This window comes from Elephas maximus, chromosome 15, assembly GCF_024166365.1.
Source record: "Elephas maximus indicus isolate mEleMax1 chromosome 15, mEleMax1 primary haplotype, whole genome shotgun sequence".
Taxonomy (NCBI): domain Eukaryota; kingdom Metazoa; phylum Chordata; class Mammalia; order Proboscidea; family Elephantidae; genus Elephas; species Elephas maximus.
Genome location: NC_064833.1, coordinates 68225772 through 68251872, shown reverse-complemented (window position 1 = coordinate 68251872; position 26101 = coordinate 68225772). Strand labels below are relative to the sequence as shown.

Here is a 26101-nt window from a genome sequence, read left to right as displayed (position 1 = left end):
GTTGGTCTCAGCTGCTGACATATTGGGCACTCAGCAGTGGCTATAGCCAAGTCAGGCTTGGTGAGTGGAAGCTCCCATTGCTGAGCCCATGCATAACCTCCATCCCTGCCACCATGACCACTCTGTTCATGAGCCCATTGAGCAGCGACAGCAGTGACTGGGGAAAGAGGATGACCGGTTTCCACAGAACACATCATCCTATCCACTTGATTGTTAAAATCCTCCTCTGCTGAGGTCACCCTTTGGTGAGCATTCACATGGGACACAAATATCCTCACTTCTTTAGCCCATTCAGTCAGGTCTATTCACATATTTCCTTGTCTCCCATTTTCTTATCATGTTCCTTCAAAGTCCCTGACCATCCAGCCAAATCATTGGCCACAGTCCATGAATCAATATATAATCACACAATTTGCTTTCCAAGCAAAGTGAATAACCAGGTGTACTGCTTGAAGTTCTGCCCATTGGGAGGATTTCCCTTCACCATTGCCCTTGAGGGAGGTTCCAGAAAGGGGCTGTAGTGCTGTCACTGTCCATTTTCAAATGATACATGCGTATCATGCAGAACCATCTGTAAATCAGGCATGAGTTTTCTCTCTCAGTCAACTGATCATAAGGAGCTCCCCATGAGGCCATAGGCGCAGACTGGAAGAGGGAAAGTAATGTGACAGGAATGGAGACCACGGGGATTTGGGCCACTTCCTCATGCAACTTACTTGTGTCTTCAGGTCCTGCTCAGGCCTGATCTCATATATATTACTTCCATTTAATGATGGAGTGCTACTGTGCACATCCAACTTTATGGCTCTGTGGGTCAGACAACACCCAGTTCATGACAGGCAGCTCAGGTTGCATGGTGACTTGGTGGCACATGATTAAAAGTTCAATCTCTAGTACGACCCAGTTACAAGCCAAAAGCTGTTTCTCAATAGGAGAGTAGTTATCTGCAGAGGATGGCAGGGTTTTCCTCCAAAATCCTAAGGGTCTGTGCTGTAATTTACCAGTAGGGGCCTGCCAAAGACTCCAAACAGCATCTCTGCCACTGACCCTTCAAGCACCATTGGATCAGCTGGATCATATGGCCCAAGCTGCAGATCGGCTTGCACGGCAGCCTGGACTTGTTGCAGAACCTTCGCTTGTTCTGGGCCCTGCTCAAAACTAGCAGCTTTTTGAGTCACTTCATAAATAGGCCAGAATAGCACACACCTAAATGAGGAATATGTTGCCTCCAAAATCCAAGGAAGCCCACTAGGCATTGTGCCTCCTTTTTAGTTGTGGGAGGGGCCAGACACAATAACTTACCCTTCACTTTAGAAGGAATATCTCGACATGCCCCATACCACTGCACTCCTAAAAATTTCACTGAGGTGGAAGGTGCCTGAATTTTTCTGGGATTGATTTCTCACCCTCTTGCATGCAAATGTTTTACTAATAAGTCCAGAGTCATTGACACTTCTTCCTTACTAGGTCCAATCAGCATAATGTCATCAATGTAATTGACCAGTGTGACAGCTTGTGGAAGGAAAAGGTGATCAAGGTCTCTGTAGACTAAATTATGACATAGGACTGGACAGTTGATGTAGCTTTGAGGTAGACAACTTAAGGTGTATTGCTGGCCTTGGCAGCTGAAGGCAAACTGATTCTGGTGGTCCTTCAAAACAGGTATGGAGAAAAAGGCATTAGCCAGATCAATAGCTGCATACCGGATACCAGGAGATATAATAACTTGCTCAAGAAATTAAACAACATCTGAAACAGCAGCAGCAATTGGCTTCACCACTTGGTTAAGTATTCGATAGTACACTGTCATACTGCAAGATCCATCTGTTTTTTGCACACGCCAAATAGGTGAGTTGAATGGGGATGTGGTGGGAATCACCACCCCTGTATCCTTCAAGTCTTTGATGGTAGCAGAAATTTCCACAATCCCTCCAGGAATGCCATATTGCTTCCTGTTTACTATTTTCCTTAGTAGGGGTGGTTCTAATAGCTTTCACTTGGCTTTTCCTACCACAATAGCCCTTACTCCATTTGTCATGGATCCAGTGTGGGGGCTCTGTCAGTTGCTGAGTATATCTATTCCAATTATGCATTCCAGAACTGGGGAAATCACTACAGGGTGGGTTTGGAGACCCAGTGGATCTACTGTGAGAGGGACATGAAGTAAGACTCTATTAATAACCTGATCTCCATATGCCCCCAATGGTATTGGCCATTTTTGAATTGGACAATCATATAGTCTACTATGCCAGGAATGACAACTTGAAGAGGAAAGTTGTTGCATTCATTGTCAAAAAGAACATTTCAAGATCTATCCTGAAGTACAATGCTGTCAGTGATAGGATAATATCCATACACCTACCACGAAGACCAGTGAATACGGCTATTATTCAAATTTAGCACAAACCACTAAGGCCAAAGATGAAAAAACTGAAGATTTTTATCAGTTTCTGCACTCTGAAATGGATCAAACATGCAATCAGGATACATTGGTAATTACTGGTGATTGGAATGCGAAAGTTGGAAACAAAGAAGAAGGACCAGTAGCTGGAAAATATGGCCTTAGTGATGGAAACAATGCCAGAGATAGCATGATTGACTTTTGCAAGACCAATGACGTCTTCATTGCTAATACCTTTTTTCACCAACATAAACAGTGACTATACACGTGAACCGCACCAGATGGAATACACAGGAATAAAATTGACTACATCTGTGGAAAGAGGTGATGGAAAAGCTCAATATCATCAGTCAGGACAAGGCCAGGGGCCAACTGTGGAACAGACCATCAATTGCTCATACGCAAGTTCAAGTTGAAACTGAAGAAAATCAGAGCAAGTCCACGAGAGCCAAAATACGACCTTGAGTATATTCCACCTGAATTTAGAGACCATCGCAAGAATAAATTTGACACATTGAATACTAATGACCAAAGACCAGACGAGTTGTGGAATGACATCAAAGACATCATACATGAAGAAAGCAAGGAGTCATTAGAAAGGCCGGAAAGAAAGAAAAGAATCAAATGGATATCAGAAGAGACTCTGAAACTTGCTCTTGAACGTCAAGTAGCTAAAGCAAAATGAAGAAATGATGAAGTAAAAGATCTGAACAGGAGATTTCAAATGGTGGTTGGAGGAGACAAAGTATTATAATGGCATGTGTAAAGGTCTGGAGTTAGAAAACCAAAAGGGAAGAACACGCTTGGCATTTCTCAAGCTGAAGGAAAAAAAAAAACTGAAGGAAAAATTCAGGCCTCGAGTTGCAATAGTGGATTCTATGGGGAAAATATTAAACGACACAGGAAGCAGCAAAAGAAGATGGAAGGAATACACAGAGTCATTATACCAAAAAGAATTAGTCAACGTCCAACCATTTCAAGAGGTAGCATATTATCAGGAACCAATGGTACTGAAGGAAGAAGACCAAGCTGCACTGAAGGCGTTGGTGAAAAACAAGGCTCCAGGAATTGATGGAATATCAATTGAGATGTTTCAACAAATGGATGAAATTGGCCAACTGACTGGAAGAGATCCATATTTATGTTTATTCCAAAGAAAGATGATCCACCAAATGTGGAAACTATTGAACAATATCATTAATATCACACGCAAGTAAAATTTTGCTGAAGATCATTCAAAAGCGGCTGCAGTGGTATATCGACAGGGAACTGCCAGAAATTCAGGCTGGATTCAGAAGAGTACGTGGAACCAGGGATATCATTGCTGATGTCAGATGGATCCTGGCTGAAAGCAGAGAATACCAGAAGGATGCTTACCTCTGTTTTATTGACTCTGCAAAGGCATTCAACTGTGTGGATCATAACAAATAATAGATAACGTTGTGAAGACCGGGAATTCTAGAACACTTGATTGTGCTCATGAGGAACCTGTATATAGATCAAAAGGCAGTTGTTTGGACAGAACAAGGGGATACTGAGTGGTTTAAAGTCAGGAAAGGTGTGTGTCAAGGTTGTATCCTTTCACCATACCTATTTAATCTGTATGCTGAGCAAATAATCCGAGAAGCTAGACTATACAAAGAAGAATGGGGCATCAGGATTGGAGGAAGACTCACTAACAACCTTCATTATGCAGATAACACAACCTTGCTTGATGAAAGTGAAGAGGACTTGAAGCACTGACTCATGAAGATCAAAGACCACAGCCTTCAGTATGGATTGCACCTCAAAATAAAGAAAACAAAAATCTTCACAACTGGGCCAATGAGCAACATTATGACAAAAGGAGAAAAGACTGAAGTTGTCAAGGATTTCACTTTACTTGGATCCACAATCAACACCCATGGAAGCAGCAGTAAAGAAATCAAAAAATGCATTGCATTGGGCAAATCTGCTGCAAAGGACCTTTCCAAAGTGTTGAACAGCAAAGATGTCACCTTGAAATCTAAGGTGCGCCTGACCCAAGTCATGGTATTTTCAATCACATCATATGCATGTGAAAGCAAGACAATAAATAAGGAAGACTGAAGAAGAATCGACGCCTTTGAATTGTGTTGGCGAAGAATATTGAATATACCGTGGACTGCCAAAAGAACGAATAAATCTGTCTTGGAAGAAGTATAACCAGAATGCTCCTTAGAAGGACGGTGAGACTGCGTCTTACATACTTTGGACATGTTGTCAGGAGGGATCAGTTCCTGGAGAAGGACATCACACTTGGAAAAGTACAGGGTCAGCGGAAAAGAGGAAGACCCTCAGTGAGATGGATTGACACAGTGGCTGCAACAATGGGCTGAAGCGTAACAAGGACAAGCTGACAGATGGGTGGTGGCTATTACCTTTAGTACAACTATATTTGGTGTAAACTCTAGTATATTTAGTATCCATTTAATAATTTATAAGATTAAGTTAGCATCCTATATTTAATCTACCTTATCTACAATTTACCATAAAATAGTATAAATTTGAAAATGCACTTGCATTAGCCTTTAGTATCATCTTTGTATTATCACCAGGTTTTATTAAAGTGTAGAATTATCACATAGTCTTCAGTCCTTTGTCTTTGAATCGTTAGGTTCTAGAAATGAAACCAATGTACTGACATGTCATTCTTACACTATGCTGTGAGCTCATAATTACTTCCATATTTTAATAAATTACAGGAACATCACAGATCACTTTTTAGCTTCAAATCCATTGCCTGATTCAAATTTGATCATTATGCAACTTAATATATCATATATAGTCCATAAAAGTGATCATAAAAGTATTTGTGCATTGGACATTCATCAAGTCTTTTAAATAGTAGAATTTAAGTGAATTGAAGACTAATACATATTGTTTTGTATGTTTTTATAATGCTCTCAAATCCACTAAGATATAAATCACTATTATGCTTTCAAAATACATATGTATAATCACTCATAATATGAACTTAGGAATAGAAATATGTCTACCTTTGTGAGGCTCTCTAACATGAATTATAAGCCCTTAAAAAATTTTTTTTTTTTAGAAACTTGTAAATCATGAGAAAATTATTTAGAAATATTCTGAACTTAGATGTAGAATCATAGAATCTTGTGTAGCATGTAAAGAACGTAAACAACTTTTAAGTTGACTTTGACCTGACATGGCTGTGATAAAGAAGATATAACATAGTTAATCTTTATAAACTAGTATTGAGACATAAGTCTAAACAACCTCCCTAATATCTAACCTTGAAGAAAACATGTGCCATTTGGTTCATCTCTAACCATGGATAAAAGGCACAAAATACTAGTCTTTGACATCACACTGGCCCTTATTGTGTGAGGCCAAGGTGAGAATTTCACATAGAAAACCTTTATTGCTGCTCATGCAATGAGAGAAGGCAAACAGGTTTTTCTCTGGCCTCCTCTCTCTGAAGACCGAGAGCCTGCTGAGACCCTGGCCACCGCTACCAACCTCAGACCTTAGCTACCTTAGTTCCAGTGGAGGCATGGTTAAGCCTTCCTCCTGGAACCTCTTGTTAAAAGGTAAAAAGCCTTCAACCTCTTGTTTAAAGTGTAAAGATTTGGACTCTAATCATTGAACTAACATTGCAATTGTAATTGTTGATTCTGATTCTCCAGTTCTAAATGAATGAGATCTTACTTGCATGCTTTGCCATAACTACCTTGCAATAAATGAGTTTATGTACCATAAACCTGAGTATCAATTAATTTTCTAAGTTAAAATCTATATGATACATGTAATTTACCTTTAAAATATATTACACATATTCTTTATGAAACATCTCTTATCGATACTTCTTAAGATGTTTATTATTAATAACTTTCAATTGTTCTTCAATATAAAATACAATTAATGATAAAATATAAGATTAATGTTGCTTTTGTTAACAGAATGCCAGATATTGGGTCTCTTAGTCATCTAGTGCTAGTCGTAACAGAAATACCACAAGTGGATGGCTTGAACAAAAAGGAATTTATTTTCTCACAGTCTAGTAGGTTACAAGTCCAAATTCAGGGTGTTGGCTTCAGGGGAAAGCTTTCTCTCTCTGTTGGCTCTCGAGGAAGGTCCTGGTCCTCAATCTTCCCCTGGTCAAGGAGCTTCTCAGGAGCAGGGACCCTGTGTCCAAAGGATGTGCTCTGCTCCTGGTGCTGCTTTCTTGGTGGTATGAGGTCCCCAACTCTCTGCTTGCTTCCCTTTTCTCTCTAGAGAGATAAAAGGTGGTGAAGGCCACATCCCAGGGAAACTCCCTTTACACTGGATCAGTGCGATGACCTGAGTAAGGGTGGTGTTACAATTCCACCCTCATCCTCTTAACATAAAATTACAATCAGAAAATGGAGGACAACCACACAATACTGGGAATCATGGCCTAACCAAGTTGACACATATTTGGGGATGGGGGGGACACAATTCAATATATGACAGTGGGTTTTACTATGATTGAGTTCCAACAAACATAAGAGGAAAAACATTAGCTTTCTTTCACCATTCAAGTATCACTTAGCAAATATTTATTTTCTTTCCAATAGTGAAAAAAATGTATATATATGGTACAAAATGTACAGACATAAGCCACTGCAATCTAGATGGCATCTACCTCCTGCTGTATCCCTTCTGACTCCCCAGATATTTTACATTCATGCACAATCTCACAGGTTAGAATATTTTAGATAAGTACATGCACAAATACAGAACTATTATCTGCCATTTTGTCAATACAAATACCTGGCTGTAGGTAAATGCTGCAGTCATGCAGTCACTAAAAACCAAAAACCCATTGCTGTCAAGTTGATTGCAACTCATAGCAACCCTATAGGACAGAGTAGAACTGCCCCATAGGGTTTCCAAGGAGTAGCTGGTGGATTCAAACTGCCAAACTTTCCATTAGCATCCATAGCTCTTAACCACTGCACCACTAGGGCCCCGCTGTGGTCACTGGGTGGTGCCAAAGGTTAACATGCTCAGCTACTAACTGAAAGATTGACGGTTTGAATCCACCCAGAGGCACCTCGGAAGAGAGGCCTGGGAATCTATTTCTGAAAAAATCTATTGAAAGCCCCAAGGAACATAGTTTTACCCTGACACACATAGGGCACCACGAGTCAATGGCAACTGGTTTAGGTAGATGTTCTCTGCCCCTTAAAGTTCCCTAAACCCATTCTCATTGTGTTGGGAAAGCCTTTCCAATTTCTTTGGTTTTGAAGGGCTGTCAATCTTGTTGCCACAGGAGCAGCCATGCGACCTGGCCATAGTTCCCCATATCCCCAGTTTTTGTGACGGTTGAGAGGTGGTTCCAGATTTATGATTCAAATAAGACCAATAGAAGTCTTCTTTAATATGGATACAAAAAGACTGGGAAAGAAGATTGTTTTCTTTTTCCTCTCTGAGTTGTTTGACTAGGAAGATATTGCTGTTAGTGACCACCCTGCCCATTCCTCAGAGAGGATCTGCCATGGAATAAATCAAAGCAGAGTTGGGAGGAGGAAACAGAGCCCAAACAATTCTCTTTGAGCCCGTCTCCAGCTATTCTTTCTTTTTTTTTTTTTTAAATAGTTTATTTTTGATGGCAATATACACAACCAAACATACATCCATTCACAATCTCTACATGAACAGTTCAGTAGCATTGGTTACATACTTCACGTTGTGTCACCATTCTCACTCCCAGACCCTCACTATCTCTACTCGTATTTCCCATCATCATTACTTTAGGCTCTCTCCCCCTTAAAGTTCTCATTTGTGCTTTAGATTAACTGTTGTTTATGCTCATACAGATAATCCTTTCTAAGAGTGCTACGCCCAAGGCAAACATTATTTATTAATTGGGCTAAACTGTTGTTTAGTTTAACAATAGCTTCATGGAATAGTTTCAGTTCAAGATTTAAAGATTATTTCCAGGCAGGAGATTCAGGGGTTCTCCCAATCTCAATGGATACATTACATTGACAGCATTATGCTCATTGGACCTAGTAAAGAAGTATCAACAACTCTCAACTTTATTTGTAAGACATTTGCATGCTAAACCAAAAACTAAATTCATTGCTGTGGAGTCAATTCTGACTCACAGCGACCCTATAGGACAGAGTAGAACTGGCCCATAGGATTTCCAAGGAGCAATTGATGGATTCCAACTGCCAATCATTTGGTTAGCAGCCAAGCTCTTAACCACTGTGCCACCAGGGCCCCTTTTGCATGCTAGAGGGTGGGAAAATAACCAGACAAAAATTCAGACCTTCCACCTCGGTGAAATTTCTAGAAGTGTGGGGCATGTCAAGATATTCATTCTAAGGTGAAAGATAAGTTGTTGCATCTGGCCCTTCCTACAACTAAAAAGGAGGCATCATGCCTCAGGTGGGCCTCTTTGGATTTTGGAAGCAACATATCCTTCATTTGTGTGTGCTACTCAGACCTATTCACTAAGTGACTTGAAAAGCTGCTAGTTTTGAGTGGAGCCCAGGACAACAGCAGGCTCTGCAACAGGTCCAGGCTGCCGTGCAAGCCGATCAGCAACTTGGGCCATATGATCCAATGGTGCTTGAATGCTCAGTGGCAGAGATGCTGTTTGGAGTCTTTGGCAGGCCCCTATTGGTGAATCACAACACAGACCCTTAGGATTTTGGAGCAAAGCCCTGCCATCCTCTGCAGATAACTTCTCTCCTTTTGAGAAGCAGCTTTTGGCTTGTTACTGGGCCTTAGTAAAGACTGACCTCTTAACCATGGGCCACCAGGTTCCCAAATGACCTGAGCTGGCTGTCATGAACTGGATGTTGTCTAACCCACAAAGTCATAAATTTGGACATGCACAACAGCACTCCATCATCAAATGGAAGTGATGTGTATATATGAAATTAGGCCTGAGCAGGCCCTGAAGGCACATGTAAGTTATATAAGGAAGTGCCCCAAATGCCCACGGTCCCCACTTCTGTTACATTACCTGCTCTCTACCAATCTGCACCTATGGCCTCGTGGGGAGATCCTTATTATCAGTTGACTGAGGAAGAGAAAACTTATGTATGTCTGGTTTACAGATGGTTCAATATGCAGGCACCGCTCATAAATGGACAGCTGCAGCACTGCAGCCCATTTCTGGGACTTCCTGAAGGACAGTGGTGAAGGGAAATCTTCCCAGTGGGCAGAACTTCGAGAAGTGCATCTGGTTGTGCATTTTGCTTGAAAGGAGAAATGGCCATATGTGTGATTGTATACTGAATCATGGGCTGTGGCCAATGTTTTGCCTGGATGGTCAGGGGCTTTGAAGGAACATGATTGCCAAGTTGGTAACTAGGAGGTATTGGAAAGAAATATGTCCATAAAACTCTCTGAATGAGGCAAAGAAGTGAAGATATTTGTATTTCATGTGAATGTTCACCAAACGATGACCTCAGCAGAGGATTTTAACAGTCAAGTGAATAGGATGGCACGTTCTGTGGATACCAGTCAGCCTCTTTCTCCAGTCACTCCTGTCATTATCCAATGAGTTCATGAACCAAGTGGCCACGGTAGAAGGCATGGAGGTTATACATGAGCTAAGCAACATGGACTTCCACTCACAAAGGCTGACTTGGCTACAGGTACTGCTGAGAGCCCAGAGACTAACACTGAGTTCCCGATATGATATCATTCCTCAGGGTGATCAGCCAGTAACCTGGTGGCAGGTTGATTACACTGGATCGCTTCCAGCATGGTAAGTACAAGATTTTGTTCTTACTGGGATTGACACTACTCTGGATATGAATTTGCCTTCCCTGCACGCAATGCTTCTACCAAAACTACCACCCGTGGACTTACGGAATGCTTCATCCACCATTATTGTATCCCACAGAGCATCACCTCAGATCAAGGGTCTCACTTCACAGCAAATGAAGTGCAGCATTGGGTCCACTCATGGAATTCACTGGTCTTACTATGTTTCCCATCATCCTGAGGCAACTGGGATCTTTTGAAAGACTCAATTATGGCGCCAGACAGCCAGGTGGAAATACCTTGCAGGGTGTTATAAATTGTGTCCCCCCAAAATCTGGCAACTTGGCTAGTCCATGAGTCCCAGTATTGTGTGGCTGTCCACCATTTTGTTATCTGACATAATTTTCCTATGTGTTGTAAATCCTACCTCTATGATGTGAATGAGGCAGGATTAGAGGCAGTTATGTTAATGAGGCAAGACTCAATCTACAAGACTAGGTTTTGCCTTAAGTCAGTCTTTTTTGAGACATAAAAGAGAGAAGGGAGTAAAGATAAAGGGGGACCTCATACCACCAAGAAAACACTGCTGGGAGCAGAGTGTGTCCTTTGGACCCAGGGTTCCTGTGCGGAGAAGCTCCTAGATCAAGGGAAGATTGATGACAAGGACCTTCCTCCAGAGCCGACGGAGAGAGAAAGGACTCCTCTGGAGCCTTCCCTTGCTGGTCTAGAGATCTTATTTCTAAAGGGAGGAATGCTCCTACCAGAAAACACAAGACTGATTCCACCGAATTGGAAGAATGCCACCGACCACTTCGGGCTCCTCATGCTTCCGAATCAACAGGCAAAGAAGGGAATTACCATATTGTCTGATGTGATTGAAATGGATTCCCAAAATCTAAACCCACTGCTGTTGAGTCTGACTCCTAGCGACCCTATAGGACAGAGTAGAACTGCCCCATTGGGTTTCCAAGGCTGTAACCTTTATAGAAGCAGACTGCCACATCTTTCTCCTGCGAAGCAGCCGGTAGGTTCAAACCACCCACCTTTTGGTTAGCAGCTGAGTGCCATTCCACCAGGGCTCCTGATCCTGATTACCAAGAGGAAACTGGACTGTTTTTACATAATGGAGGTAAGGAAGGGTATGTCTGGAATACAAGAGTTCCCTTAAAACAAACAAAAAACCAAACCCGTTACCATAGAGTCAATTCCAACTTGTAGCGACCCCATCAGACAGAGTAGAACTGCCCTTTAGGGTTTCCAAGGAGTGCCTGGTGAATTTGAACTGCCAACATTTTGGTTAGCAGCCACAGCTCTTAACCACTACGCCACCGGGGTTTCCACATTTATATATATGTGTTTTCTTCCCTCCCTATCCCATTACATTTTATTAAATACAAGATGTAAAGGGGCTAGTGCATTTTTTGTTGTACACATATTAGCTGTATCGTGTTAGGTGTATGACTTTATAATTGTCTTTATTTGTAGATTATGTATTGTTTAAGATGTTTATAGGTGCCAGGTTGACATGGGATGGAATATGATGGTTAATGTTATGTGTCAACTTGACTGGGCTATGATTTTCAGTGGTTTGGCAGACATTGGACTGATTGCTCTTCCATAATGTAACGTATGAGCCTCCATGATGTGATCTGATGTGATCAACCAATCAATTGAAAGGGGATTTCCTTGGGATGTGGCCTGTTTCCAGTACATAAATGGATATTCCAGCAAGGCTCACTCTCTCAATCCTGCACTCATCATCTGACCTCTGGTTCTTGGATGTAAGCCTGCAAAAATCTTCAGACCGCAGATTTTGGATTTGCCAGCCCCTACAATTGCATGAGGCATTTCCTTGAAGTAAATTTCTATGTATTTATGAGGAGCCCTGGTGGCACAATGGTTAAGAGCTCAGCTGCTAACCAAAAGGTCAGCAGTTCGAATCCACCAGCCACTCCTTGGAAACCCTATGCAGCAGTTCTACTCTGTTCTGTAGGGTCGCTATGAGTCAGAATCTTCTCGACAGCAACAGGTTTGGTTTTGTTCGGTGTATATATTTGTATATAGCTTCACTGGTTTTGCTCCTCTAGCGAACCCAGACTAAGACAATCATTGAAAAGAGTTAACATTACTTCTTGGGGAAAAAAACTATGCTCAAGTAAAATTAGAATGCATTCTTCTAGTCTAAATCCACAGGAGATTGCCTTGAGTAGGTCTATTCTGGATTCCTGAACTGGAAATCAGAGTCAATTACCCTTGCCAAGATGGCCTTCTTGCTGGCCTGTCCCTGAAAACATGGAATACAAAGTGCTAAGACAGTAACTATAGTTTGGAGTCCAGTGAGATTCTTGATGTGTTTCCTGGCAAGAGTGCAACCTGCTGGATTAGGGGCCTTGGTTCCAGGACCCACATATTCTTCCTATTTGGGACAAAGCCCTGTATAGAGGTCTCTGATTCAGTGCATGGAAAGCATTCTGAAAGATGGCACCCCATCCTTGCAGAGTACTGACTCCAAACTGACACATCCACTGCTGACTTAGACTAATACTCTCTCACCCTAATTGCTTCTGGATGGTGCATATGTTATATGATCAGTTGACTATGGTCATGGCCCACTCTTATACCTGCTTTGCTGTGCGGTGGGTCTCCTGGTTAGATGCTATGTTGTGTGGAATCCATGACTATGGACCAGGCACTCCCCTAGACAGTAATGTTGGGTCATAGACTCTGCAGGCTAAATGATAAACCAATACCCAGAGTGTTATCCCTGAGAACGAACTGCTTGCCCTTACAAAAGGGTCCCAATGCAGTCAATTTACCCCAGTTGGCATGTTGGGTGCTGGATATATTTCTGTTAATAACCTAAAGGTTTGTTCTGCAATGCAGTTACTTGGAAATAGTTTAATGCTCTTGAGGCTTGCATTTTACACTTTTTTGTAGGTGGGCACAGAGCAGTGTTTAATCTAGGACTAATTTCTCCCCTTTACTGGAAACCCTGGTGGCGAAGTGGTTAAGTGCTACGGCTGCTAACCAAAAGGTCGGCAGTTTGAACCCACCAGGCACTCCTTGGAAACTCTATGGGGCAGTTCTACTCTGTCCTATAGGGTCGCTGAGTCGGAATTGACTCGATGGCAGTGGGTTTGGCTTTTTTTTTTACTGAGGCAATGATCTTCTGAATATTCCACCCTATGCCTCATGAATTACAAGTTTTTCTACTTTAGCTGGTAAGAACACAAACTATCCCCAGCCCCAAGTGATCTCTGGATACTGCTCCTTCTAGTGTTTTCCCCGGAAACCCTGATACCATAGTAGTTAAGTGCTACGGCTGCTAATCAAAAGGTCAGCAGTTCGAATCCACCAGGCACTCCCTGGAAACTCTATGGGGCAGTTCTACTCTGTCCTATAAGGTCGCTGTGAGTCGGAATCGACTCAACGGCAACGGGTTTCGGGTCAGTATTTTCCTCAGCCTCAGGTAGCTTCTTCACAAGCTGAAGACTTGTTGACAACTATCTGTGGATCACTAGAGCTCCCTTGCTGCAAAGCTCTCTACTCTCCAACATTCTGCCCTGAAAACTCTAGTCATCTTTGGTCTCCCTGGACTACCAGCTCTGTCTCCTCCACTCAGAGAAGCTGGTGGGCTTCACCTAGTTCCCCTTCCTTCCTTTGCAATTTGGCCTCACTAAATATGATGGCTCTGACCCACAGGCCAACGACTCAGTTTAAGGCTTTTGCCAACTGGCAATATGTCAATCCCAGTTACACATTCAGGAATGGGAAAAAAAAACAGAGTCAGGCCACAGACCCAGTAGACCCACAGTAAGAAAAATGTTGCCACGTACCAAAACTGTTGCTGTGGAGTTGATTCGGACTCATAGCAACCCTATAGGACAACGTAGCACTGCCCCATTGGGTTTCCAAGGCTGTAATCTTTACAGAAGAGGACCACCGTATCTTTCTTCCAAGGAGCAGCTGGTAGGTTTGAACCGCTCACCTTTTGGTTAGCAGCCGAGCACTTAACCACTGTGCCACCAGGGTTCCTTGAATGTTGCTCAAGACCCTGTTTACTGTCTGGGTCCCATTTGCCCCACTCTAACAGGGGAGCCATGATGACCCTTCAGGTCTCCTGTGTTCAAGAGTTCTCAAAACACCCGAGTATTCCCCTTTCTTCACTGTATAATCACCTGAGTAAACACTTGTATGGCCCTTTGGGGGACTTGGGGAAATGTTATAGTATATACTTGCCATGGTATTGCAGGATTCTTCCTCTGAGGACTGGGCTACCTCTTCAATGGGCTCTGGGTATAAGCACTGTTAGAGGTCTGGAAATGTGGCACACTGTGGAATTTTATTGAGGCAAGGCAACCACTCCCCTCAGCCTCCTGTTCAATCATCCTTGTTTTCTTTGGATTACTTATAGTGAGCAGTATCTTCATTGGCTGCCTCTATTTTTGCCCCTCTGGAATGCTGATAGCCATCTCCAGGACTCTACAATAACCGAAGCCCCTGACTTCCAGTGATTATGCATCACCCACCTGTTGTACGTTGTTTTGGGGCTCCATAATTGCTAACACTGATCTAAGTTTTGGCAGAGCCTTTCCTACCAACACCTTGGCCTGCAGAGAGCAGCCATCATTGAACTTCTTAATGATTCTAGTGTCCATCTCATTATCCATACCTGTCAATTCTGACTCATAGTGACCCTACAGAACAGAGTAGAACTGCCCCATACGGTTTCCAAGGCTGTAATCTTACGGAAACAGACTGCCACATCTTTCTCCCTCTGAGTGGCTGGCTGGTGGGTTCAAACTGCTGACCTTTTGGTTAGCAGCCAAGCACTTAACCACTGCTCTAGTAGGACTTCTTCCTCTCCTGAAACTCTACAGCTAATCAGTCGATCTTAAGCTCATTTCACTAGCACCTTACTAGTGGCCTTGAGGACAGTTGCCCTCTGGACCCTACCATGGGAACATAATCCTCTGGTGTCTTCTGACCTCACATAACATCCACTCTAGTCTTTACCACCTTTTTGAGACTTTTCTCCTCTTCCTCCATCTACAGTGGCAATTCAGACATTTAAATTTAGCTCAGCACTGCCCATTTTCCCTTCAGGAGTCTAAGATCCATCCTAGTAGGGAGTCTGCATCATAGCCTGGGGTGCTTTGCAGGGTGTTAAATCACAGTTCCCAAGAGAATGTTCCCAAGGCAATGAACTCTTCCTTATCCAGGTTCATGCTCCAACACCTTTGACCAAACACCTACAAAATTCAGTCCCAACACTCAGTTTCTGCAGGCACATGCTGGATAATATTTTGCAGCTACTTTTAAAGTACAGCCCCTCACCTTCCGTATTAGGCTTCGCAGGTCCCAGCAGGGTATGCTGTGACTTAAACCTACTTTTTGGCCTGGCAGCTAGGAGGCGATGTGAAGGTAGATCCTGAGGAAGGTGCCAGATGCGTCTTTTTGCAGAGGAGGGTTTTAGCTTTTTATAAGGAGGTATTTTTTTTTTTTTTTATGGGCCACTTCTACAAGCTCAATTTCAAAGGAGGCAAGGGAATCAAAATTTTGGTGTCATTCATCCAGATGTTTCTATCCATGGTGTCTTATTTCCTAGAATGTGATCACCTTTGTGTGTTACTCACTGCTTTGAAATAATCTTTTGTAGGAATAACTTGAGACCTATGAAGATATTTTCCTCTAGATTCTCATTTGCTCCTACAAGTCATCTCCTGAAAGCACTGCAAGTCTGAAACTACACCTTAATCCAATTGCAAGGCTTGACATTCTCTGAACCACAAAGGACATAGGTGATCAGGCCCTAGGGTACAAATCTGAATCAGGGCTGGTTTGCTCAGTTGACTTGTACTCTGAAGATACAGCCCTTTTAGGTTCCAGCTTTATTTTTTTTGATGAGTGGGATGTTATTAGGGTACTGGTTCAGACACTTCGTTGTTGGCTTTGCTTCCTGGACAACTTTCTCCATGATGCTGCTAAATCAGTGGCTCAGTTTCACAGGTATTTCCTCTCAAGTGATAAATGCCCCGAAGATAAAAGCAACTTTTGAGTGCTGGGCTCCCCTCTCCACTAGTGGGAAAAGAAGTGACCATCTAAATTTTACCAACTGACAAGGCCCTACATCACCCAGCCCCTGGCTTTTATTCCTAACGCCCCTGCTTCCTGATTCACTCTGAACCAGCGACACCATCCTCCTTGCTATCTTCACACAAGCACTTGTCATAAGGTTTTTGTATTTGCCTGGAACCCAAGTTTCCAAATTTTTGAGTCATAACAGTATTTTCTGCAAACAATTCATTTCTGTGGTTAGAAAACCCATTTATCTGCACTTCTTGGACCCTTACCACTGTTTATACTGCATATTTTCTATGTATTATCTCCCTTATTAAATAGGACCCTTGAAGACACAGGTAGTTCTCGACTTATGATGCATTAGTTACCACAAACTGCACTTACAGGACCGTCTGGTCTTTGTTTCCTGTACATTTCACTTATCATTAGTAATATGTACTACATACAGTATTGCAGCATGTAATTTGGTAATATGATCAATCTCAGACATTTGAAGATGGATTTATAAAGATACTGATAATAAAAGGCAATAATGAAAGCAAAAAAAGGGATAATTGACTTATGTCAGAAGTGACTTATGATGGAGCTGTCGGAATGGGACCCTGCTGTAACCTGGGGACTACCTGTACATGCCTTCTCTTATCTGCCATCCTGCTGGGCATACGGGGTGCTCAGTATTTGCTTAATGTCAGTTTTTAACTTTAACGAGTTTCAGGTTTACCTTTATGATCTCACAACTCCTGAGATGTATTTAAACATTATTCTTAATCAGTGAATACATTCAAGGCATGCAATTTACCTCAGAAGTAAAATAAGGATACGAGAAAGAAGGCAAACACCAATGAAGAATGATTAATAATTAAAAATAATTCTCTCAAACTCTCTGGGACTGAAAACATAGGGTATTCTGTTATCACATTTCACTCAGATGGTGGTTTGGATATAGGTTTCACAATATCCAGCATCTGAATAAATAGTGTAAGTTTCTTTGGAAAACAAAAAAACCCCACCAAACCCACTGCTTTCGAGTCGATTCTGACTCATAGTGACCCTATAAAACAGAGTAGAACTGCCCCATAGAATTTTCAAGGAGCGCCCGGTGGATTCAAACTGCCAACCTTTTGGTTAGCAGCCATATAGCTCTTCACCACTACGCCACCAGGGTTTCCTTCTTTGAAAAAGCTAGGATAAAAATACAAGTACAATCATGTTAAGTCAACAAACATTTATTAAAAGTCTATATGCTAGGTGCTATGTGCTGGGGACACAAACACAACAGATATTTCCCCTATTGTTAGAGCTCAGGAAAGATGACTGGTAAGGAGGGGAGATAGGAGATGGGAAAAGTATGGTAACATTTATAGCTACATTTGAATTGGACCTTTCAGCTAGAAAAGCGGGTGATGAACATTCCAGTAATAGGAAAGAACATTGTCAAAGTACAATACAGTTTTGTATTACTACTACTTATGGAACAAGGTGGTGTGTGGATGACTGACGAGGCACCTGCAACACCAGGACCAGTGTTGTGAGGTCATAATGGCTGGGGAGCGCGAAAAGAAGGGAGAAATTTCAGAAACGTTTTAAAGACAGAATCAATTGGAAGTAAAGACAAAAACAGTGACAGCTGACTAGAAAATAGTATCAGATCTTTCATTTGGATAATTAAGTTGGACAGGAATTAATTATGAAAGATAAGAGATACATGCTTTTGTTGGGTAAGAGCAGAGATGGGTAAAATTTTTTAACGTTGAGTTTTCTTTTTTGCAGGATATATCCATCCACATTACGTCCTTGCCTGAGGATATATTTTCTACCTGTGTTTCTTATTCCAACTTTCCTTAGTAAAATATTCCCATACTCCACTAAACAAGGCACTCAGCTACTCCCATTTATATAAATATCTTGTATTCAAGCAAACATTAAAAAGAAATCCTATAAGCAATTAAGAAACGTCACTGACAGGAGTTCCCAAAAGTACAGATATGTAACGACTGTGGCCTTACCATACAAGCACAGAAAGGCCTCAGCCGTGACATCTGACCCTTCAATTCAGCTGATGTTTCATTTTGCTATGTGTTAGGTAACATGAAAGTACTAAGGAATATAGCGAGGACTTAAACAAAATCACTTATTCACAAGTAGCTTACAACTAGTGGAGAAAATAACTACTTTGGAAGACAGAATTTATTTTAAGCATTATGATAAAGGAAGAGAGTGCCATCAAAGTGTCAAGAAAGATGGGTCTTGCATTTACTTGATCAGCTACTTATCTAGTTGTTTAGGGATGCAGATACAACTTGTTGAGGTCAGAAAGTTTTACAGCAGTATGGCTGCCCCAATGAGAAGTAAGGTGCTTCTGGGGTAAGTAGATCCCCTGTGGAAGAGAGAACTTAGAACACCAGAAGACTATATTGGATTTTTTCCTGCAAGGAATGACTGAGACGCAGAGATTTCCCCTTCTCTCTTCTCATAGCTTCAGGAGCCACCAACTTAAGTCAGTCAGGTATCCATCTGTATACTCAGGCATCCAGAAGTCCTTTACAGTATAGTCCTTGTTATTAATTGCTCAGTTTGAAGCTCAGTAACACCAGATTCAGGGTAACTCTAATCAAGTGGCCAGGTTTCAATTTCCACCTTCACTGAAAATTCCCATTCTTAAATCACTATTTATTTAATTAAAGCATGATGAACCACTACAATAAACTACCCACACTATTAAGATGATCTGTTATAAACAAATGGCTTTAGTGATTATCTTCAATCTGTTGCACTCATTTTGGAAATGGACATTTTACTGATGCCATAATCCTTTAAAAAATCAGTCTTTTGTAAAGATAAATTAATGTTTACATTATCAGAAACTACAAAGTGGTTTAAATTAAAAATCTATACAATTTAGTATTCAAGTCTACAAAAAAATAACAAATGACAACTGCTTTATTATTAAAATTTAAGGAATTCCATAAAGCAAACAAAGCAATTTATATTCAACTAACAAAAGTCTGATACATATATTTAAAAATATGTAAACATATAGGTTTGTCTCAATTTCAACATTTATACTCTATTTAAAAAGTTGTAGCTGTACACATTTTACAAGCTGAATTTATAAAATATATACATCCACCCTATTCAAATCCATAAGTATAAATATTAATAAAATGCACAATATGTATTCCTGAATATCGAGAGAAAAATGGTATCAACCAAAAACAATTCATTTTGCCTTGACCATGCACTTAATTCTTGCCTACTAGATAATTAACCTAACGATCCATTCAAATAATTACTTTACCGCTGGCCTGACAATTAAGCTGCATTTCTATAAACAAACTGTGGTTAACTAAAGAGGCTTGCATTTTCATGGTATGACAAACTCCTTAGGAGATCTGTTTCAGGCTTTAAAAGACAGACAAGATTATTCTGTCTTTCCATATGCCAGAAAATCTGACAAGTGATGTAACAATAAGTCAAAGCCCAGTAAAGTTTGAAATCATGCTCTTGCCATTGAAAAACCTGCTTCAAATTATTATAGGGGCAACCCTTTCTCAAAACCCAGACAATGTGTGCCAAGAAACAGAACAAGACCTGAATCTCCTTTTCCCAGTAACTAACTACGCACTCAACTTGTAAAATTAGAGTTCTCGAGGTATATTAAGGTACACCAGCTTCTATTCAGACATTCCATCCATGTATCAAATAGCTCCAGATTTTTTCACAAAAAAATATTCATGTAATCATCCTGGAGATTCATCACCAAATATCAGACCCAATGCTAACATTTGAAAATTGAAATTACAATTAACACCTCACTTATTAGGATAAAAAAAAAAAAATTATTTTACTTTATTTTTATTTTTTTTTATTAGGATAATAGATTCCCCAGTGAATTATGACTTCAACTTCAAGGACAGAGAACTAAGTCTGAGGAATATGTTTATATTCCATCAGCCTCTATTTATAATGATATGTATAAACCTGTCTTTAAATTAATATACAATATATTCTGAGAAAGTGAAAGTTTCTCACAAATCATTTCTTTTAATGTTCAACATCTGAAAATGGCTAGAAAATTTAAATGACAAAACACTTTACCAAAACTAATTTATCTGGGCAATAATTAGGCTTTGGGAGATTAATCCATCGTCAGCGGTTCGATTCTGAGTCATAGCAACCCTATAGGACAGAGTAGAACTATCCCATAGGGCTTTCAAGGCTATAAATATTTACGGAAGCAGACTCCAACATCTTTCTCCTGCAAAGCAGTTGGTGGTTTAGAACGCTGACCTTTCTGTTAGCAGCCAAGCGCTTCACCACTGTGCCTCCAGAGCTCCTTTTTGGGACATTACTACCCCTTGTAAAAATAAAATAAAGTTCCATTAATTTCAGTATTTAAGAACTAAATTAGTTAACAGCCCATTTATCAAGTCAATTATTAGCCAAACTTAGCCATCAACTGATGACGTACAATTCGGTATCAGAAACCCCATGTACTGTATTTGTAGGAAGTGGAGTTCTGCGCTTTTGTTTTTAATTTGCAATGCAATTCTCACAATCTTCCTTCTCTGGATTCCCTGCCTCAAAAATAAAGAATAATTTAGATTAGAAGTCAGAGAGGAAAACTGCTGAAGACTAATACATTGACATCTGAGAAGAGACAACAAGAAAGGGCAAATAAATAAAGCAAGCAAGCAAGGAGACAAACCTCAAAACAACAACAAACAAAAAAAAACCTCGACGACTGCAAAGAGGATCGGAATCGCTTGGTACAGACTCAAAACACCTTCTTCACAGATCGCAATCCACAAAGGCATTAAAGGCATTAGCGGAACACAGAAGAGTATAGTAGCTAATTTTCCTAACAACGAATTCTCAGAAAAGTATGGTTAAGCCTCAGTTCTCGAAAACCAGCTTATACACAAAATTAAACATGAATGTAAATTTAAGCATTCAGCTAAATATGTACAAAAAGAACTTCAAGTGAGACCAAGAAAGATATGCAACAGTAACCATAAAGGCTTAGAACTAGTGACACTGAATTCTTTATTTAAAAAAATTTTGAACACACAGTACCTCCCCTTCTATTTTTTTGCAAGAAGTTTTAACAAGTTTTAAAGTATCTCAATTTTCAAAAACAATAAGCTTTTTAAAAAATAAAACTTGATTACTGGAAACAAATACGTAGTTACATACCATTTCCATTATCACTACTCATTTCCATTATTTGTCAATTCATCTTTGATGCAATCTGGAAACAAATTAAGCAGTCACCAGATAACTTATAGAATCTGAAGAAATTATTATCCACCAAAGGAATCTAATGATGTATATTTTCCTGCATATATTTGAAATTTCAGAAGGGAAAAAGTAATAAGCTTTCTAGTTACTTTATACCAAATATTTAAATACCTAGTCCAAACAACAAGGCTTAAGATCTTTCTCCAGTTGAACTGTTGACTACACAAAAGCTATTTTCAGCATTTTCTTCTGGGGATTAAAAATGCTTTATTACCGTGCTAGATAAAATAAGAAACTATACAAGTAAGTTCTTTAGAGGTGAATATTAATTCCTTAAGCGAACAGCCATAAAACATATTATTTAAAAAAAACGAAAAATAACTAAATCCAACCTCCCTTTAAAATCTATAGCGTTAATACCTAAGTTGACATCTTCTTTTTTTGAAAGGGCACCAAGTTCATGATCTAAGCATGCATAAATAAGGAATTGAATGTATCACTGTCTTAAAAGAATTTGGCAAACAGAAGAATGGCCTAAAATAAATAAATAAATAAATAAAAAGGAAGAGAGTACATAATATTCTAAATACGAAAGTATAATTCTGTAGGTCTATGCAGCAAATAGTGCCCCACGGAGGGGATGCAGGGAAAAGGGAAATAGTGTGTTCCTATGTACATTTTCTTCGTATTCTGGTTGTCAGAGAACAACACATTACAGAAAACATTCTTCTTATTACAAAGCAATTAATTGCCCTTTCTAGAGCAATGATTCAGGTAAACTTCTTATATCTTTTAACAATGTAACTTATACTTAAAATTAATTTAATGATTAAATCTAAGTGCAAAAGAGTATTCAGTAATTCCTAAATTCAAAGGGATTAGTGAATGAAGTTTTGTCTGATTACAATTTTTGAATGGTTGGCATTCCTACATTTAGGATGTTTCATCTTATTTTCTTTTCTTTAAACCATAAAAATGTACCAAAATTATTTGGTTTTCTGTTACTTTCCTCTGCTTCATATATCTATTTTACGGTATCTGTTTTTGTATGTAAAGAGAGGTATGTTAAAATACTGTCATTCTTATTTTAAAAAACTCAATTGAGTCTATATGTGACCTATTAATCTATAGTAGAGCATTTTTAATCTCTGACCTGGTATATTAATTGCTTTGGTGAATAAATGTCACAGGTCATTTCTTTATAAAGTGATTTTAGTAAGAGGACCAGCAGTCTGGAGAGACACCCCCCCCCCCCGAAAAATGATCAAATCAATCAGTAGTTTAGAGCAATTATGTAAAATATGAAAATACATAATTTACAACTGCAAATTTCATATTAAAAAGTGGTCAAAAACTAAGAGTAGTTCAAAGCATTCCAAAAACCATTTTCTGTCTTGGTTAAACAGGCCAACTAATACGGCTGATAGAGACTGCTGTGAGAACTCGTATGTATCTAGTCAAGATAGAACAAAAACGGGAATAATTTTTAAAAAGTGGTAGTTGTTAACTAGTACTTTTATAAACAGTGCCCACAATTTGGTGGCCGGACATGGTTTGTTTGTTTTCAAGTTATTTCTACAGCAGACGTATTTTTTAAGTCTACCCACCCCTGAGTTCAGCAATTATACTTTTTAGAGTGTAAAATTATACGCCCTTAGTTAACAACATGTACAAAGCTATAAAATGTCATCTATACAGAGATTAAAAACAATATTTTTAAAATACTCTTTGCCAATTATTTGTCGGATAGTTTTGCTGGGGTACATATTTTGAATCTTTCAATTAGCTTTATTTTTAAGCCCAAATTGATTCATATATTCACCACAGGATATTTCAAAAAGAGCTCAACAATAAGGCATTAGTAAAAATAACATTGTAGTAGAAACAGATTTTGCATATGTGAAAAGGTAATTTATAAAATACATTAACTGCTTCTTAAAAAGAGAACCTAGTTGCAGTATCATTAAATTACTTAGTACTGAGAATACTTAGGACCTTCCAACAAATTTTTTCCTATAGAAAAATTTTATCTAGCTATAAGCAAAGTCTTTTAAATGACAATAACGACAACAAAAAAACTAAACAGAACAAATCCCATCAGGAAAAAATGTATGATTATGTGAGACAAATAAGCAAAATACCATTTTATAGTGTACCTTTGCCTAAATTTTAAAATAAAAATGTCCACACTCTTTTGTTAAAACATTAAGCCTCTGTCAAAAATGTATTTCTTATTTTATGGTACAGGATTAAAGGACAAGATGATACTTACAAGTAAAGAAAATTTACAAGAAAAAAAGTTGACAAAAGTTTTCAATTAAAGTATTGTAACATTCAAACTTGACTTAAAACTTAACAAAAGAAACGAGATTGCAAACAAAAATGCTTATGGATTTTCAAACATAAATAAATGAAATAGTGTTTAGGCAGTAGGGCTCATGCTGATGGCTAGCAGGAAGTAACAGAGTGTAATCTACTTGGAAAAATCTTCGATGTACAAATTACAAGCCCAAATTATGGACTGCAGCAATTCAATCATCACTGCCATTTTTTTTAACTTCCAAAATAAAGCCTTGATTAAACCATTCATACCCTATATTACTCATACCTTTACTTTAGAGATTCAAGGAACTATATACAACAAATGAGTTTATTTTCACCATAGGGATAATGTATTGTACCTCTCTGCCAATGCTACTTGAAAACCTTCCATGTCAAAACAATTTGACAGCAGATATAAACAATTCAATAAATATGCAATGATCTTTCATTACAGTCCTTTAAGACGCATGTTAATTCATGCTGCTAACCATAGAATCACAGTGCATAGAATCCAAATATAAACAGTTGGGGTGACTTTCAAAGTGATGTTGGATCCCTCACTTTATTTATAATCCCATTATAATCAATAAGTTCATTTCATAGGCCCTTATCATGCATTAATCATTTGGTGGCAGGAGTAAGTGAAAACTTTTCCTTTTACAACGTCCATTGCCGGCAATGAACGTCCCCAAACCGCCAAGAAAGTCGCTGTTATTGCACAATACGTGAGGACCTGGAACTTTTCCAAAAGCTTAAAAAAATAAAAATAAAAAATGGAATTATATCTGACATTTCCTGACACCTGCATTAATACTGTATGACTAACAAAAGCATGTCAGTTGCCTGGACTGAACCAGCGATCAACATGCGCCCAGAATGCACACGAGTAAAAATGCAGTAAAAGGAAGTAGTCTTCATTGCCTATAGGTCACTTCCAGTCAAAGGTTAAAGTTCAAAGACTGAATGATCAAAGTGCTCATTTTCTCAGTAGGACTATCTTCTGCTAGGAGGATGATAACAGTGGCATCAACAAGTATCATCTTTAAGAAAAGGGAAAAAAAGATAATTAAAAAGTCAAGCATGCATAAGTTAAATCTACAAGTTAGTTTACATATCTCACGCACCTCCCCCGACGCCTGCAAATAACAACTCCAATTTGTGTTCAATTATACTATACAGTAACAAATGAATCAAGTTTTATTCTTTCAGGGAAATGGCAGCTAACGCAAACCTTAAAATGATGTACTATTAATTAGTATGTTAGTTCTATTTAAAACAAATGACTATGAAAACCCACAAAGCTTTTTTTTTTTTTAACTTTTTTTGCGGGGGAGGTCTTGTTTGTTTTTATAGACAGACAAAATAGAATACTCAGGTATTTCAAAATCTGTAATGATCGGTCAGAACATATTCAAGATTTATCAATCTTAAAAGAATAAGTTTATGGGTAGCAATTTAAAATTACAATGAGACAGAAAATAGATTTTCCTGGTGAACTCTGCCATACTATTTAACAATGACATACAGCATAATACAGGTCAAATCTTTATACTATGAAGGAAGTAACTCTTTGCCAATGAAGTACAATCTCCAAATCAACCAATAAAAAGTAAATGTTATTAATTTCCCATTAGAAATTAAGTTTTCAGCATGAATAGATACATATGCAAAGGAGGTCATTAAAAAAAAAAACAGAATTGTTTACTATCTTCTGGTAGGCCTCAGCACATAATATTTATGTAACACAGAAAACTTTGGGTTCATGGCTTATTTTACAAAATTTGGTTTATAAAACATTATCTAAAGGATTTCTTTTGAGGACTGATTATTCTTCAGGAAAAAGTAAGACTGGTGACAACTACCCAAGAATTGTCAAAGCTCTTAAGGAGGAAACTGAAAATATTTTACAAACTATTCCATGCCAGAATCGATATATTGCTAATAAAATTCTTACCCATAAAAACTCAGTAAGAGCTAAAAACTAGTATATCTGACCCCTATACTGGGCAAACCAGTAGAATATTCCATGATTCCATACCTTATGGGTGGCACAGTGGCTAAGAGCTACAGCTGCTGACCAAAAGGTCTGCAGTTCAAATCTACCAGCCACTCCTTGAAAACCCTATGGGCAGTTCTAGTCTGTCCAACAGGGTCTCTTTGAGTAGGAACTGACTCAATGGCAACAAGATTTATAACTTAAGCGCGATCTAAAAAGTAAAATGAAACTAAATTAAAAAAAAAAATCGTATCTAATTCATAAAAAAAATTTTTTTATCCTTTAATGAAATTAGTAAGAATACTTTTAAGAAGAAAACAAGT

At 39.1% G+C, this 26101-nt stretch overlaps 1 protein-coding gene across 3 annotated transcripts in view; it reads right to left on the bottom strand.

The window, feature by feature from the left end:
- The window catches only part of UBE2W (ubiquitin conjugating enzyme E2 W), a 100875-nt gene that overhangs the window by 18042 nt on the left and 56732 nt on the right, over window positions 1–26101 (bottom strand). The window contains exon 6 of one of the 3 annotated variants that reach the window (XM_049853691.1): window positions 6415–6657. The exons of 1 other annotated variant lie outside the window; for it this stretch is intronic. In XM_049853691.1, the coding sequence (XP_049709648.1) occupies window positions 6557–6657 (101 nt within the window). In that variant the 3' untranslated portion in view covers window positions 6415–6556. Of the gene's footprint in view, window positions 1–6414; window positions 6658–17429; window positions 24823–26101 lie in introns of those variants that run through there. One more of the 3 variants, XM_049853694.1, reaches the window with a different exon arrangement.